This window comes from Vanessa cardui, chromosome 11, assembly GCF_905220365.1.
Source record: "Vanessa cardui chromosome 11, ilVanCard2.1, whole genome shotgun sequence".
NCBI lineage: Eukaryota > Metazoa > Arthropoda > Insecta > Lepidoptera > Nymphalidae > Vanessa > Vanessa cardui.
In genome coordinates this window covers 11,369,890-11,389,115 of record NC_061133.1, presented here as the reverse complement: position 1 = coordinate 11,389,115, position 19,226 = coordinate 11,369,890, and the positions used below count along the sequence as shown (strand labels likewise).

The following is a 19,226-nucleotide window of genomic DNA, read 5'->3' as shown; positions in this document are numbered from 1 at the left end:
ACCACCGGGTATATGAGATACGAGGGGTAATCAAAAAGTAATAATAATTCGTTGTTTCCAGTGCACAAAAATAAACATGAGATTGCTCATTCACCCACTACTTTAGCATAAAAAAAATCATATAAATAGGCCACGATTTCCCGGCGGTACACTCATTTTTATACGTAACGTCGAAAAGACAAAATCAAAATGGAAAAAAAATTAATTAGACCTGTCATCTCTGTCCTCGACTCAAGGAACATCTTCGAAGCAAGAAATTTGAAGACGATTGCGAAGTGATGGCCGCTGTTCTTTGGAGGGACGAGAATTTTTTTTTTCTAAAGTAATTCCAAAGGATTTAGAAAAAAGACGGACGTATTAACTTGTTAGAAGATAAATAGATTATTTCTAACTATAGACATCGTGCTTAATATTAATTATCATTACTTTTTGATCACCCTCATAATTTGTTCTTGTGTAGGTCAAATATTTTAAACAATTTCACGAAATCGATTGAACAAAATTGCTCGTGATGATACAGCCTAGGCTATCGTTATTATTCCTTGTAAAACATGATTAATTAGAGGCTTGTTATCGACTTAATAAATTCATATTTACAATTCAAATTTGAAATAATACACCAATGAATTAATGGTTGAAATAAATTACAATTAATTAATAATATTCGAAGTATTATAAACATAACATTTATTTATGTTAAATTTTCACAAATTAATTGAAATTTCCTTGAAAATTATTAAACTTAATTCTCAAAACTTATATTCAAAATTTATTCGGTTGGCTTGGAGACGAATTCTAAAAACACGAACTGGTTTTATAAACATTTTTATTCAATTATCATTCTTCGCTTTTTACATTACATATTTTTCATTATAGTTAAACAATGTCAATCTGTCAATTTTGTCTTGTCATACATATACACTAATACACTAATACATACAGCGTTTGTAGGTATAAAAAAGAGCCTGTGTTCTTTCTAGGATTCGAGCTTGGTCCATACCAAATTTTGACAAATTCGGATCACTTGTTTAGAAGGCAGGCAGGCAGACAAAAAGACAGCCATAATTAATTTCGCATTTATAATAGTAGGATGAATTTTTTTTGCCTTTGATATTAAGTACTTATTAAGCTCGAGCCTTTACAAATAATAATAATTTAAGTGAAACAATAAATTTTAGACAAAAAAGGCGGACAAGCTTTGAATTTTAAATTGAAAAGAGAAGGTTGGACATTTGGACAGTTACAAATTTGTATAAAGCTGTAGTATATATTTTTTGTTTTTTACCTTTTAAAATAAACTAAATTTAAATTTTCTTTTAAAACGGTCTCTTACTAGATGCTCTCCAATTTAAACTTACTTTATTGTTGCATTAGATGAATAAATAAGTCGCCTAACAGATGTAGTAAGTACTACGTAGTTTGAATACTAGTGAAAGATCATCGTGCAGTCTATACATAACTTATTCTACTATCAAATTGTAATACTTTGTATGGCTAGTATATGTTAGCTATTGACGTAATCTCTTAGTTTCGTTTATAATATCACAAGTAAAGTTTTAGTTTATGAAGTCTTATTTAATTAGAGATGCCTCACTATGGTGACTCATTTTTTTATCTTTCGAATATTCTTTGTCCAGGGCTACACTAAATCAATAGACATCTGGTCTGTGGGCTGCATCCTCGCGGAGATGCTGTCGAACCGACCCATTTTTCCGGGCAAGCACTACCTCGACCAGCTGAATCATATCCTCGGAGTACTTGGCTCACCCAGCCAGGAGGATTTGGACTGCATCATCAATGAAAAGGTACGTTTACAATTATATAGTTTTGTTTTTAATAAAATATCGTCAAATTTATATAAAGTATTACCAGTACAAAAGTATGTGCTACTAATGTTTTAAGAAAATATTACGCATTTACTTAAAAGAGCGGAAAAATTGTGTTTCATGATAATTTATGATATTCTATGATAATGAGGTGTTCTTTTACGTAAACAGTATTCCCTGGTGATACCATAATTTAGTTAAATTACAAAGCCTTTATAGGCTGCCTTAGTTTTGTTTCTTAGCGATACTCTAAAGTATCTCGCTCCGTAGAATATTCGTAAATATGTAAAACGATCGCCAGCTAAACAGCGTATGTACTGTTACGTTAAAACAACGTTCGTGTTTTGTTTTCAATTTTCTTTTCATACTTGCAACTTTTTTAGACACGAACACAATGTTACCGTACATGCGATCACTTCGCTTTGTACAGCAGAAAATCTTGCATTTAATGTACCAAACGTGGAGCTATCAATAGGTTTCAGTGTAAAAATATTTTGCGTGTAATTTCATTTTTACAAGCAGCTAAACATAGCGAAGTAAAACATGATCGTATATTTTTTTCGAAATGGTTGTTTAACTAGTAATCGGTGGCTTTGTGGCAAAAAATTGATATAGGAACAAAGGCCTTTTAAATGATTACGTAAGGAAAAACGTTAAACCTTATCCAGGCGACCTTTCTCTCTCTTATATAAGGATTTTATTATAGAATTATTGAAAAAATTTTTTGGTATTTCGTAGCAATTGATGATTACATAAACACATGTACATTAAGAGCCTGTAAATTTCGCAAAGCTAAGGCTTCTTCTTTCTATGAGGAGAAGGTTTGGAACATATTCCACCACGCTTTTCCAATGCGGGTTGGTGGAATACACATGTGGCAGAATTTCGATGAAATTAGAAACATGCGGGTTTGCTCACGATGTTTTCCTTCACCGCCGACCACGAGATGATTTATAAACAGAAATTAAGCACATGAATATTCAGTGGTGCTTGCCTGGGTTTGAAGACGCAATCATCGGTTAAGATGCACGCTTTCTAACTACTGGGCCACCTCGCCTCTTAATTATTAGATTAATTGGTAATTAGACGGATTTATTTGTAAGATTTAATTCCGTATTGTATTTAGTATAAATAGTAACTTTTCAATGTAAAATATTACTAAGTCGAAGTCAAAATGTTAATCTAAGATTAGATTAATAGTAAGATCATTTTACGTTTGGTCTGATATTTATTTAATTACAACAGAAAGACTTTACGGTTAAATAATTTCAGTAACTTAAATATACCGTTTGGCCAAAGTTGATTTTAATAGGTTTAATACAAGCGCTTTAAATTATTTACGAAACAGTTGTTTTATTAGTCGACGGTAAAAGTTTTAATAAATGAAGACAAAGAGTTTCTCTGCTTAGATACAATGTAGGGGAATGTTTTCGTTTACGAAACTTTACCCTGTATGATTAAAACGGTTCATCATCCAAAATTCACAAATAAAGATAAAAATGTATGGGTTTCTTTGCGATACATATTTCATTTATAAGGTAGGTAACCTTGGTGGTAGGCTTTGTGCAAGCCCGCCTGGGTAGGTACCAACCACTCATCAGACATTCGACTTCTAAGCTACAGTACGCAGAGACATAGCATCTTAGTTCCCAAGGTTGGTGGCGCATTGATGATTTAAGGAATAGTTAATATTTCTCACAACGTCATTATCTATGGGTGACGGTGACCACTTACCATCAGTTGGCCCATATGCTCGTCCGCCAACCTATTTCAATAAAAAAAACCCTTAAATAGTGTTCCTTCATTTTCTTAAAATTCAAATTTCTTTTTCCGATTAGTAGAGAAACGCCCTCATATACCTTTATTTATATTACTACCAACGATTCGATAACGACTTTGCCGACGACTTTTCAATCAATGAACTTAATTTAATGTAAATATTGTTTATTTGTCTTAACATCACCTATAGTATGAATTGCCAACATGATAGGCAATTGCAGCAGCCCTAATTGCTATTGTTATAAAAAGGATGAACTAATGTAACGAAAGAACAAACGTCTTGGTATGCGTCGAACCATCCTTTGTCAGCTTGCGGTAATACTGCGGTAATAAAATTGGCGTTGAAAATTTTGGAGAAAGCTGTATTCGGCTGAAGAAAAAGTAAATCAGATCTGAATCTGATTTAATTGGTTGAAAAATGTGCCTGAGCAGAAAAGACTAAAGAAAATAGTTGTAAGGTTTACTGTAATAGAAAATACCTCGAAGGAACAAACTTAACGATAACATTGTCGTTGTATAGGTTTTTTACTATGTAGAAACGTCATCGTTGGTTATGTACATAAGGTAGTCGTTGTCTTGTGAAATATATAGTTTCTCTGATTATAAGAGTTTACCCGATTGGCTGATCTGAAATATCGTCAAAATAAGCGTGAATCATTGGTTAAAATTTCTATGTTTATCCGATAGTATTAATATACAGATGTGTTGAGAAATCTAATTAATATAATGTATGGTTTATTACCACGAAAACAAGCAAACTATGGACTTATTAACTCGAGCCGCGTGAACTTTGTTACGGCGCGGTGGTGTTGACGCAGATATTAGTTACAATTAGTTTTCAAATAGCGCTAATTCGGACGAATTTGACGTTGAAATTCAACATTCGATGAAGTTGCTTTAAGTTTAAATACCTATTTAATACATAGTTTTGCGTACAAGACGACCTCTCTTTTTGTCACTCTTTTTCCCTTTCCTTTGTGTTGTTTAAAATATTTTGTATATATATTTGTTTAATTCTGAAACAAATGTCTTTATTATGATTGCTTCCTTGAATCGTAATAATTTATAAGTCTTTTAGTCTATTAACAATATTCAATAAAAGAGCATTTAAATTTTCTACCTAAATGTATATTATAATTCTTTTTTTTTTACCACTACGTTTTCGTACTACATCCTAATACTAAACGAAACTATATTGTAACATCAAATTTCCGATTTTTAGATTTTTCTTATACTTATATATTCTTGTACTGTAAAATAAAACAACATAAAATACCACATCCTTTACTTGCGTAGACTTCGAGATATGATTTATTACAGCTTTAAGGGCCTATAGATACTGAGGGTATTTGGTATAATTTCAACTGTAAACCATTAAGCGTTTATGAAATAAAGACAGACAGCCGGAAAACGAAGTGGTCTTATAAGGATTCATTTTTTCTTTTATAGAACATTTTTTTCGTAAATGGTTATTTCTGAAAATATTATAATCGAGAATCAATGGCAGGTTATTTAAAAACAAGCAAATACGAAGAAATAGCTATTACATTCATCAAATAGTCGAATCGATCGTGACGAAATCAACAATGCAATCATTGTTTTGTAGATTAAGAATAAACAAAAACCTTACCCATTGTGTTCATAGATTAATCTCTCATATTGTATAGACGAAACGTTTATCGGGAAGTGGTTTGTGCTGGAGAATTTATTCGCATGGAATATTTGTAATGCTGATGGAAAATGAGAAAAAAAAACTAATTACTTTTTAAATCTATGCTTAAAATAGTAAGCGAGCAGTTATAGATATAATATTTTATTTATTCAAATACATAAAAAGTAATTGTATTTCCATGTTATATTTAGGCTTGTTTTTTTTTAACACAAATTTTTCATACAATTTTATACATCTGATAAATCTTTAATATAAACTTTTTCGTATATATACTACTTTTTTATATTCTGTACACAAATGTAATAAAAACAGGTCAGCAGTTAAGCATTGCGAATTAAACAAACATACTCTCTCATATTAGTATTGGTGTAAAATATAATTAAAAATAATGAGGCTGTACGTAAATTCCGAATATGTACTTCATATTTAATGGACCAGTTTCATAGCGGATTAATTTCTGCGGCGATATTGTTGGAAGTGAAATCATTAATTCTTGATTACTATATAAAAGGGGAATCAGTGCTGTTTTATATGTGTACGTAATGACATTTAATCGAAGGTAGATTAATGTCCTATAGCTACAAAACAGTTCGGTATATCACATCCGTTTTCATACCTACATATCTTTCTCTCGTGATTTTATTATTACAATAATGACAATTGTTGTCAACACTATTCTCAATTGAGTTTAGTTGTAGCCGCAAAGGTAAATCAGCTACAACACAGATTTATAATAACATATGAATGAATATTAGATTTATATTTTGTTTAAATATATATTATCTGTGTAGTTATGCATCTATCATCTCGAGTGACACACATCGCAAAAGCGCGGGAAAATGAGATATAAAAATGGCGTGGTGTTGGCGGTGTGTGTTTACAGCGACCCGATATTTAAACACGTGAACATTACAAATAACTTTATTATTTACCACACGGCATATTAAGATATTAACTATTAAAATAGATAATTTACAACTACGTAACATTACTTAATAACGGATCGTTCTTAAATGTATCTGTATAATATTTGCTATTAAAACATTAGTGTTTGTTACGTTCAATAATAAAATGATTGTACGTATTGTAAATATATGGGAATTTGTAGATAGTCCAGACTTTATTTGAGTGACATATGTATTCACGTAAATAGCTCAAAAAACGTTATAAACAAGAGAAACACAAGGCGGCATGTACGTTTGAATTATTAAATTATTAATTAATTAAATACCTGGTGGTAGTCTCTTGGTGGTAGGGCTTTGTGCGAGCCCGTCTGGGTAGGTACCACCCACTCATCAGTTATTCTACCGCCAAATAACAGTAGTCAGTATTGTTGTGTTCCGGTTTGAAGGGTGAGTGAGCCAGTGTAACTACAGGCACAAGGGACATAACATCTTAGTTCCCAAGGTTAGTGGCGCAGTGACGATGTAAGGAATAGTTAATATTTCTCACAGCGTCATTGTCTATGGGTGATGGTGACCACTTACCATCAGGTGGCCCATATGCTCGTCCGCCAACCTATACCATAAAAAAAAAAAAAAAAAAACCTCGAATTTCAAAACTGTAAGATAATTTACAACGCCCAAGGTGCACGGCCTTACATTACGAACCCAAGTTTATAACGTACTCTTCGCCTTGGGACGTAGTTTTATATCAAGTAAAATATTTAACGCTATGTTTTAAACTTTGTGTAAAATGTAAGGCTTCGAATAAAATCATTACTTTAAAGTAATTTACGGTTTGAAGTTTACTATGAAGTTTTCCTATTGAATTTTCCTTTTTTAATATATTACATTACAATAAGTGGTCATGAGTTGCTTATTTTAAAAATCTTTAAAATATAGATAAAAGATTATCTGAAGATAGTATGCAACGTGTATAGTTTTAAAAAAACAAAGTCTTTTTCATACGCAATGTATCATGTTAGTGATAAAAGATTGCATAGTATAAAATAAAGTCGCTTACCGCTGTATGTATTCTTACAATTACACAACGGATTTTGATGTGGTTTTTTCAATAGATATATTGTTTCAAGAGGAAGATTTATGTGTATAATTCATGCACAATATAGTAAAGAAACACTGATAATTTTAGTGGTTTTTAAAGTTATGTCGTAAATAGACACATCTTTTGCGGCTTACATTGCAAATGCTAGCTGAACCCAACGAGACACATCAAAATAATGTAATACAGTATTGTATGCCATGTATAAAAATGTCGTCAAAAAAGTCCCTTATGGTATACGTTTATCTTAGGTTGAACCCACAATAATCATTTTGACCTTTACTTTTGTGAAATAGTAGCTTATTTTCGAAGTGATTTTAAGCAAAACAGCAAATATATAACAGCATAATCATTATCTAGTTAAGTACGTCAAAGACTATGTGCATTTAATATAGATCAATATGGCATATACGTTATTTTTGTTAAAGCATTTAATTTAAATGAATAATTTGTAAGTTATTACAGATTTAAAACGTAGGGACATAGCGGTTTTTCTTCTTATGGTTGAATATCGTATATCGAAAATACTGTACTATATTGTGGGTGAAGCTGGGTCGCAAGTTTTGTATAATTTAGTAAAGGCAGTTATTACTATTCATTAAATTCCGCCAGGCACTAGTTGTATACTTAGTTATTTTGAACACAAACATAATTATTACATCGTGTAAGATGTTCATGACAACATTAATATGAATAATGAAGATAATTCGTACTTTAGCAATTGGTAGGACTTTGTGCAAGCCCGTCTGGGTAGGTACCACCCACTCATCAGTTATTCTACCGCCAAATAACAGTACTCAGTATTGTTGTGTTCCGGTTTGAAGGGTGAGTGAGCCAGTGTAACTACAGGCACAAGGAACATAACATCTTAGTTCCCAAGGTTGGTGGTACATTGACGATGTAAGGAATAGTTAATATTTCTTAAAGCGTCATTGTATATGGGTAATGGCGACCACTTATCATCAGGTGGCCCATATGCTCGTCCGCCAACATATACTATAAAAAAAGCATTTCATCCTACTGCCTCTATACCAATTTCATTTGGGGTCGGCGCAGCATGTCTTCTTCCATTCTTTTCTGTCTGACTTTATTTCATAAGTAACATTCATCAATCATACACAATCCATACATTGTAATTTTGGTCATCTTCCACCTCTATATCCTTCCACGTCCATGCTCAAGACCTTCCTGACAACATGGTTTTCATTCCTCCACATAATATCCCCGTCCAAGCCATACCTACAGAACTGTCACGAAAAATAATAGAGGATAATATAATAATTTGCAATAGTTTATTAAAACGACAAACACGATTCATTCTAAACTCATTTACAACAGTTGCATAGATTATAATTCAATATTACTTGGTGATAGGACATTGAGCACAGCTGTCTCGGTAAATATCAAACATTTATCAGATATTCTACCGCCAAGCAACAATGTTCAGTAATGTTGTGTTACAGTTTAGAGGTGAGTGAAGCCATAACTACGTCTTAGTGACAGCCTAGTGCACGAACTAAGTGGCGCGGTCGAGTTGTAAGGAATGGTTATTATTTCCTACGCCAATGTCTGTACGATACACTTACCAGGTGGTCCATTTGCTCGTCCCTGTACATTTTTTTTTATCATAAAACAAAACGATCTCATCTCTTCTGTATGTATAATATAATTAATAATATTAATATTATTATAAATCACCTAATATCCAATAGGTATCAGATACAATTTAGCACTATCTGTTCCTCAGACAATGCATAAATAAAATGTAATAATCGTTGAATAGTTAGAAGCATGACGAACAAATAAATAAACTTCTTTTGATATTTATAAGGATAGAAAGGATCACAAATATTTTGATTTTCAAGTATGTAACTTTGAAGCTCGGAAGGTAATATTGCCATTTGTATTTTTCCGTAAGCAACGTGATGCTAAAAAAAGAACTCTCCTTTATTAATGGGATTAAAGAACAGCAAAAGAGAAAACCAGGAAATAGGCTGTTGCGTTGCAATTCAAATGAACGTCGCGTCGGAAAACAAATTTTAAAACCACACAGTATATTCGTATTGATGTTTGTTATGATTTGGTTTTATCTGTTACTAGCAACCCCCGGCTTCGCACGGGTGCAATACTTTTTAATCTATCTTGTTTGGCAAGCCACTGTTTACAATGTAACCGCAAAAATGTGTTTATTTACGACATCACATTAAAAACTTCTAAAATTATCAGTGCTACTTTACTATGTTGTCAATGTAATATGTACAAAAACCTTCCTCTCGAATCACTATCTATTTAAAAAAAAATGCATCCAAATCCGTTGCGTAATTTTAAAGATCTGAGCATATATAGGCACAGACAGCGGTAAGCGATTTTGTTTTATACTATGTAATGATATACAAAACTAATACTTTGTAAAGAACTACTAAATGCGAACGTTACTTATTTATAATAAAGGTATTTAAGGCTTTGTGTAAGCCCATTGGGGTAGGGACAACCCACTCATAATAATGTCTTCTACCGCTAAGCAGCGACACTTAGGATAGAGGTATTCTGGTTTGATTGATGAGTGAGGCAGTGTAACTACAGGTACACGGGACGATCGTCTTAGTTACCTATTTTGATGGCGAAATCGTGATTAAAGGAATTATTAAATATATCTTACAGCGCCAATGTGTACGGGCGGTAGTGACTCCCTTATTATATATTGATCAATTGGTCAATCCACCCTCTTGCTTTACACATATTATGTATGTATGTATAAAGGCAAATATAGTTCTTTGTGCATCTCGTATATAGAGACTGAAAAATCTAATTTATAGTTGCTTCGATTTTATTCCCAGTCCATAATTAAAAATAAACTTAAATTAAAATGTAATCACGAACAAAGGATTTCGATTCCGTACAATAATATTTACCTCACTAATGAAATTGATATATTGCTGAAGTTCCTGATACGGGATGTATTTGTTTAGGGCGAGTTGTTCCACCACTAAATGAATATAAATGGACAACGAAGTCTCTTGTTTCCGAACAATGTAATGTAACGAGCGCGTGCAAACTAATCGAGGTTCATTGTTGTCACTTTGGAGTTTTGTCTACATTTACTATGATTTCGAACAACTTAACTATAAGCGCGTGCAAAGCCGATGGCGTGACAATATTTTAACTTAAATTGATTTTATTTTAAAACTTTACCTGACTTATATGTACATTGAGAGCCGAAATGGCCCAGTGGCTAGAACGCGTGCATCTTAAACGAGGACTGCGGGTTCAAACCCAGGCAAGCACCGCTGAATTTTCATGTGCTTAATTTGTGTTTATAATTCAACTTATGCTCGACTGTAAAGAAAAATATCGTGAGGAAGGAAATTATGCCACCAACCCGGTCTGGAACAGCGTCGACTATGCACCAAACCTTCTTCAAAGGGAGAAAAGAAAGGGAAAATTTACAGGCTGTTAATGTTGTAACTTCATTATGATTATCTATAATTCCACAGAAGTTTCTCATCAAATATAATTTGATAAGATTTTCGTAGTAGGCTACGGAATAAATATGGAATGACCAGTGCGCCAAAAATGTTCTTAAAGCTCTTAAGCGAGGCTACATCATCATAAACAAAACCTGATTATTATATTATTTACAATATTCTTTTCATCACATGCTTCGATGGTATATTGTTGGTTTAGAGATGAAATTATTCGTTTGGACGCGTTGATCTCGGATTCTACGATTCCGATATGAAAAGACCTTTTTTCATTAGAAAGACCTTTTATTGAGAAGATTATATGACGTCAAGACTCACAAGGGCAAAGCTGTAATATTGTAACGTTACACGAGTGTCACAGCGCAGAGCACTTCTCTTAAAATAAAATTTATATTTTGGTCTATCGTCCTCTATCTAGTATACCATTAAAGATACTGAAAGTTAGTATTTTGATCTCAAGATATAACGGCATATTAATCGTGTATTATACGCTCTTTTTCTATTTATTTTAAGGGTAGGACGACGTATGGGGTCATGGAAACTTCCTTATTTATTTTCTTACAGAAAGGAAATATTCTCTATTTTTTTAAACTTCCTATACACATATTATATTAGGCACATATATTTTTTATTACATTCTCTTTATATTGGATATCTTTCCTCTGTCTGTTACTAAACTATTTATTGGATTGTCATGAAACTTCGGTGACTTTTCCGGCGTAAGCTAAAAGATTCTTAGGTTTTTTGTCTTTAGAGTCGTAAATAAGAAAAGAAAAACTTCTATTTACAGAAGTATAAATCCAAATTATTTTTTTATAAAGATTTATTATAAAGGTTCGCTTCTTTGTTATTTATTAATTAATTATACCTTTACATTGTTTTATTTATGTTCATTACATTATACATTTAATAATATTGTGACCTTAAAATAACCTTCAAAAATTTTTCTCATGCTACAGTTTTTGGGTCAAAAAGTATATGATATAGAATTTTAAAATGGAAAATATTCACTTCGAAGGGTCTTCAAGGCACTCTTTCGTAAATGCAAACGATCTAGTTCTAAACAGCTAGTACGTTGTGGATTACCTAAATATGCCATACATTAGACTTTTATTATTGATCGTAAAATTTTTATATGTGCCGGGGTAAGCGTCGGTCAAACTAAACCAGACTTTTCTTCTAGTACCTGGGATCTAATGTAACAATTGAAATGTAATAGTTTCAATTTAAGATGTATCAAAGTATAATTAGGATCGTATTATATTCTATATAAATAAGTACAAATGGTTATTAGTTACGATGTATATTTATTTATTTACATAAGAATTATTTACCTTTAATCTCCTAATATATAATTACCTGCCAACGCGGAATAGAACGAAGCATGTTGAATATTAAAAAGCTCCAAAAAATTCGCCACTCAAAAATCAGGCAAATCACCAAAGCCAAAGATGCTTTATGCTTTGCAAAAAAGCTAAAGTGGAAGTGGGCAGGGCATGTTGCGAGACTAGCGGACGAGAGATGGACCGACAGGGTAACCAAATGGAAGGGCCCACAGGGCAAGCGCCTCAGAGGCAGACCTTGTCTGAGATGGGAAGATGATATCATAAAAATTGCTGGCCCCTGCTGGCCGCAAATAGCGCAAGACCGAGAGAAATGGACTTCTTTAAAGGAGGCCTTCACCTTCACCTGAGGAGGGTTCTTGCTATAAAAAAAAAAAAAGAAATAGAAAAAAAAAAACTAAACATTGTAAAAACTAGTAATAATTAACTATATTTTTCCTAAGATTATTAAATAAGTATTAACTTTCTTTTCTTAATAGTCATAATCTTTCTTTTTTCCAAAATTGTACTGAAAGCAGCACTGTGCAAGAAATAAAAGGCTTTTTTTTTTTTTTTATTTATTATTTTATAATCTCCTAATATATACAAATATGAATTAGTTACTGTATAGATCAATACCGAATTGTTTGTACGATGTTTTTTTACAAAAGGTTGCTAAATAATTCACCCGAGGGAACTGGCCTTATAAAAACTTAATTTGAAATAGTTGAAAAAAATGATCCTAGAATATCGTATAATATATTTTTCTTATTTTGTATAGGCTCGTAGTTACCTGGAGTCGCTGCCTTACAAACCACGTGTACCGTGGACTGAGCTGTTCCCCGGAGCAGATCCTCGTGCCCTGGACCTTCTGCACCGTATGCTCACCTTCAATCCGCACAGGCGCATCACCGTTGAGGAGGCACTAGCACATCCTTATCTGGAGCAGTACTACGACCCCAATGATGAGGTAACTTATATTAATTAATTAGCGAATGATTTTTCAGTCTACAATTCAACAATTTAAAAAAAAAAACTGAATGTCATTTTCGAAGATAACTTATAACAACAGATACACATATACAATATATTTAAAAAGATATTTTATTCATAACCAGACTATATCCGGAATAATTATAATGCATATTTAATTTAATTTAATTCATTTATTTTCAGACAATAATAGTCCATATTTGTTAGTATACAATTTAACTTATTCTATGTTAGTATAACATAATTAATATTTATTTATTTATTATTATTAAGTTCTCAGAACATGTAGTTCAGTGAATCTCCTGTACAAGTCTGAGTCCATTCTTTCACTAATTAAATTCAAAATTTTATATAATAACAATTTACTAACGCAATTAACGCCTTCAAATGATCCATTATGAGTTATACTAGGTTCGTGCTAAATAAAAAAGCTGAATTGCTTCAAAACAACATTTTCACATTCAATTAAACCTTAAACGAGTTTTGAACTACCTCGAATCTATATCGCTCTTAACTCACGTAAGTGCATTCGTCTGAAAAAGGCGTTTAGCGACCTCTAACTCCAGTCACACATGAGAAAATTCTCATTAAAGTTTCCTTACAAGTCACTGGCATAATACGTAAGAGAAATGCTTTCTATTTCATTTTATATTCAATTAATAAAAAAATTCTTTATAATTTATTAATATATACTTTTTAGTATCGTATAACTTGATTAAGTATGCATTTCATATACAAGCTGAATAATAAATATTATGTATATCAAGATACTTTCAAAGCTAACATGGAATCTATGAAACGTGACACTTTGACGCATAGACCTTGAGCAGACTAGTATTTTCTTCGCAACAGTTGTTATGCTTCATAAAAACGTAATAAAACGTCCTGACCGCAGACAGCGCAATGAAACCGATTCGTACTGAAATGTGTGAATAAAATATACTAATGTTATCGCAGCCTTAAATAAACGAGATGACGTTTCTTTGTGTTGCCTAACCAAACTACATCAAGTTTTCTAGAAAATGTCGCACGTTTTAAAAATCTATCTAAGATTTTTAAAATAGGAACGCGTTGAAAAAAACCGCGCTTAAACTGACAACTAAGTACAAGCACACAAGTAAAGTACTGTGATGATTGGCGTGTGTCAAGCGTAGATAGCACACACCAATATAATAAATTTGACCGTTGTTTTAGTTCTTTTGTCTTATGACTAAGGATTTTAGTGTATTAAAGATGTAGGTGCGTTTCACCTATTTCAATATAGTCATTATTATAATATATTGGCGCGTTATCGTGACGTTTGATTTCTACGATGACAATTAAATATGAACATACGAGTTGTCGCCCACGATTTCCCTCCCGTTTTTGGAGGTTGGTTGTCATGTGGTAAGCAAAAATGTATGTTGCTTCACACCTTCAATTTCATCAAATTCGGTTCATTGGTTCCGTCGTTAAAGAGCGACAGACAGACAGTCAGACAGAGTTACTTTCACATTTATAATATTTATAAAATGTTTGTTAAATATTCGTATTAGCGGCCATTACCGAAATTCTCCAAGTAATCCGTAATAATATTATTCACGATCTGCCCTCCGCGGGGAAATCGAATTAACAACAATAAACGCCCCCGGGACCTGACCCGAAACGGTCTAGCAGTGGAAAATTATTGTCCCTCATATTTGCGTTATTACCCCTTATAATTAAATAAATACACGAATATCCACGTATTGCGTACAAGACAAGTAATATCAGGTACAAGAAGATTAAAGAGACATTTCAACGTGTCCCAGCATATTTTGTTAGTAATTCGGTTTTGGTGTATACATTTCGTTGAAGTATTTTAGTTTATACTTTTCAACCTTACCTGCACCGTGCTGCTTTTTTAGAAATTTTGGAATACTTAATAGTCTACATAAATAAATATAAAAAAAATATTTTGTATAATTAGTTGAAGGAATATGATTTATTTTTGCACAATTTTTGCATTAAACCATTTTATTTACATAGTATTTAAAATAATATTTTCATGTTAGACTGAAAATTTCCCGCAGTGTGAAAGCGTAGATGTTAAAAAGAGATGCATATATATTTCACAATACAATATTTCACAGTGAAGGAAGTTTTATATCTATTCAATAAAGACGGCGCGCCCTTCCACGTTAAATTATTATTAACGGTGCATTGGTATGCGTTAGTAACGCTCGTGCTATCAAGATGTCTTAGTGTGCGTGGGACGATTGAGTATAGACGACAAAAAATACAAATAAATTGTGTTTTTCAAATGTATTAAAAAAAATGAATTTCTTTAAAGCCTTCGTAATATCAATAAAAGACAAATCCCTTTTAAAAATATACGACGTTATAGAAATATAATCTTATATTAAATCTACACTAGTTAGGTTGTTGGTTCCTGAACGATTCCCTACTTATTTCATTACAAGATGGGTATATAGTATATATTACTCGTTCAATATTTTATAATTACATTAATAATTTACACCACAAGTAAACTTTATAAATATGCGTTGAATACTGTTTATGCGCATCAATAAAAATCTTATTTATATCAAGAAAAATAATCATAAAAATCCTCTACCCAGAACCATTATCGTAATGGAATCGTTAATTGAGCAGTAAGCATAAGATCCCTTCCCGGTGTCATATTCCACGTCTCGTATTTCATTCGAACGATAATGTTTTCTATCTAACAGGTATTAAAGTTCATTATTCATTTCAGCCCGTCGCGGAGGAGCCGTTCCGATTCACAATGGAACTAGACAATTTGCCGAAGGAGACACTCAAGAAATACATATTCGAAGAGACTCTACTGTTCAAGCAACTGAACGAAAACGCGTAGATCCCCGGACCCGCCCCGAGCGTCTCGGCGATATGTCGAAGCGTATGCATGCAAGCTCAATTCAAGATTTTAAAACTTCAAATAAAATAGTTTTTCAATAGATTAGATGAACATTTTTTCGATCAATACTTTTGCCGTAACGAATAGTCGTCTTGAATTCTTTCAACTCGTAAATGTGTTGACGAAATTGTGACTAATCTCTGCATTTCGATCGTTGATATATTTCTTATCTCATTGCGATTAGACGTTGGAGTTTTGAGTAATTACTTTATAATTCGTAAACAGTCTTAGGTAAATAGGAGTTTGCATGCGTCTATTATAATTGTGTGAATGTGACCCCACCATAACGGTTGACCAGTGCGATGGTAACCTTTTATTGTATTAATATCATTGAGTATTGTGGTATGCGTTCAAATCGCAGACTATCGGTATTACGTTTAATTTCATATCATTATTTTCGGGAATTCCCTTCTCGGTATTCATCTAGAATATTCAATAAATAACTGTAGATCATACATGCCCCCCATCCTTAGTTGTCTATCTTTCGCGTATGTGATAGCAATCAACGTTTTACAACGACATGGTCTAGATTAATACAGTTTTATTTCGTCTATCTCTTAAGTTAATCAAAATCAAATATATTTAATGAAAACTTGATTTGATTTAGAATTTAAAATCTTATATACTTAATAATGAATAGTTAAAAGTTCGACTGGATGAGTAGAATTTTCAAACAGTAGATATATCGATGAATAGGACATTATAGATAGATAGGAGTTTTCTGAAATTTATTGACGTTAAAAAAAAAACTAGTCGTTTATGGGAAGTTAAAGGATCGCGTGGACGTATTATACAGTATTACAGACTCTGTCTCGTGTCGAGTATGTTTTAGAGTGATAACGTACGTGTAACCGTAGCGACGTCGAATGTTACGACGTCAGTAGTATAATCTGTATGGACCACGCGAACAGATTGGTTATTTAAATTTAATGAAATCGGTAACGAGTCGGGCTTAAACGGCGCAAGATGTAAATATTTTTTACATTTCGAATTTTGATGAGTCACTCGAAAAAATGTTTTTTGAAGCACTAAATTCTAATTGATTCTTGCGTGATCCCACGAGACGCGTTTTATTGTTCGGTCGTGTCGCGGTGTTCGTTGAAAAATTTTAGATTTTTTTTATTTCAACGATTTTAATAATTCTCGTCTTCCTTGTATTGGCATTATCGCGCACAATACGACTTTTAGAATAGTTAATTCTTCATATCAGATATTTTAAAGAGGTTCGTAGTTTAAATAAAAAAAAAACCGTTACGTTTAATTGTGCGAGTTTGATGGGTTTTTCAACGAACCTACCGCCGTTGGCTTCGTGTTGTGAATTCGAGGTTTAGACTATTGTTACTCTCTGTGTATATCTATGAAATGTTAGGTACGATCGGGCCGGATACCGGTGTTTCGATTTTGGACGGTCACTTATTAGTAACACGAAGAAGTTGTCTGTTGATAATTAGGGCGTATGTGAATTAACGACTGTCTAATCTGAAGCCCAATAATTGTTTGGATATTTTACTCTTTAAATTGTCTCATAATGTTCGTGGGACGTCTGTTGTATTAAATGTCAAAATATATTTATAATGTTGCTTGCTAAATTAAGACTGCGATGATGTTTGATAATGCCTAAAATTTCACTATTTGTATAATTATTTTTATCTTGAATTATTAATACAGCTTTAAAATAAAACAACAGTAAAAGTAAAGATTTAATATTGATTTTCGTTTAATGCATAAAATATATTTCTCACATACATATATAGCAGTCTTACGTTTAGTGAAATTGCGGTCATTTTTAATCTGTGTTCACTGTAAACACGAATATCAAACATTTATTAATAACGTGTATTTGTATAAGTAAAAGCTTGACGATAAAACATCATCTTTTATCTCGAGGAGATTAAAATTAATCTGTTTGTACTTTTAATGTATCTTGTTTCTCTCGTAAGATTTAAATTTGCTTAATGACGAATATTTGAACGTGTTTTTGAGGAGTGAATCCTTAATTTTATTAAAAGACAATTTATAATTAATTGTGGCATAATAGTAGATATGTAACGTCTTAAATGTGGATTATGTCTCTATCGCCGGCTGTTTCTAACCCATTCGGTGCGATTAACTCTTGTCGGCGTGTTTCTATGCGCGGGACAAACATTTGAAATCATAGTTGTTTGATGTTGAAAATGACAAGGCGTGTATGATTTTGAAAATAATAAATTCAACTTTGTGTAAGCCGATAAACCTCAAGGTAACTTTACTAAAGGTAAATTTCAGCCTCCGCATTGAATGGGTTAAGAGTTTCTGAATTTAAAGAAACTTGATATGTTAACCGATGAGATATTCTACTCAGAAATTTTTCCACGTCCCAGACCCTTACCAATGTTTAAATAATATTTTAACGTCAAAGTAACACGAGCATTACGTATTTATTGTTAAAATATGAGTGTTGCCATATTTTCTTAAGTCATTATGTACAAATTGGATATTGTAAGATCATTTGTTATCTGTCAACAGTTGAATATTACGAAAATAAATTAAAACCTGACATACACATGTGTTTTATTAATAATTCCCTGACTATTATAAGTTTTTAAAAATAATTTTTATGAGTTCGAAAAATTAAATTTCAATAGTTTTTTTTTAATTTATAGTATGGAAGCTAACAGGTAAATATTTCTATTGGTAAGTGTTTGCCTAGTCCATAGATTTGTCGCTATAAGCAATGTGTTACAGAACCAATGTACCGGGAACTGTACATGTAAAGCGTTTTGTTCTTTTTGCCTTCAGTCAACGGTTAATAGCGCAATGGCGTTCGTTTAGCGATGAAAAAGTCGCAGGATCGATCCCTTGGGCTATTACCCACTCCCTGCTAAAGCCTTACTATGAATTGGAGAGTGAAATGAAAATATTAGTACTTCATTAAATAAATATATACAATTACTAACAACATTATTATATACGGCAAACCAGAATAAAATAATACAAAATGTTGCCATGTGGCAATAATTATAATTAATGAGAGGTAATGTATTAATGTACAAAAACACATTGGAATATACAGCATTAAGATTACACGAAAATAAGGGTAAAAACATACATTAAACAACCGACAGTAAAACGAATTAATGCAGGTAACAACTTAACTCGGGACTAATCTCGTGAAATGGCAAAGTAAGCAGGTTTAAAATTATTTTATGCGAAGTATAAAGGTGTTGGTATCGCGCTACGTTATTAAATGGC

General features: G+C 32.3%; 1 protein-coding gene across 1 annotated transcript in view; it reads left to right on the top strand.

The window, feature by feature from the left end:
- The window catches only part of LOC124533423 (mitogen-activated protein kinase 1), a 67,402-nt gene extending 48,867 nt beyond the window's left edge, over positions 1–18,535 (top strand). Inside the window, exons 6-8 of the mRNA XM_047108668.1 lie at positions 1,638–1,805; positions 12,867–13,055; positions 15,816–18,535. Of these exons, the coding sequence (XP_046964624.1) occupies positions 1,638–1,805; positions 12,867–13,055; positions 15,816–15,935 (477 nt within the window). The 3' untranslated portion in view covers positions 15,936–18,535. The remainder of the gene's footprint in view (positions 1–1,637; positions 1,806–12,866; positions 13,056–15,815) is intronic.
- The last annotated feature ends 691 nt before the right edge of the window (positions 18,536–19,226 follow it).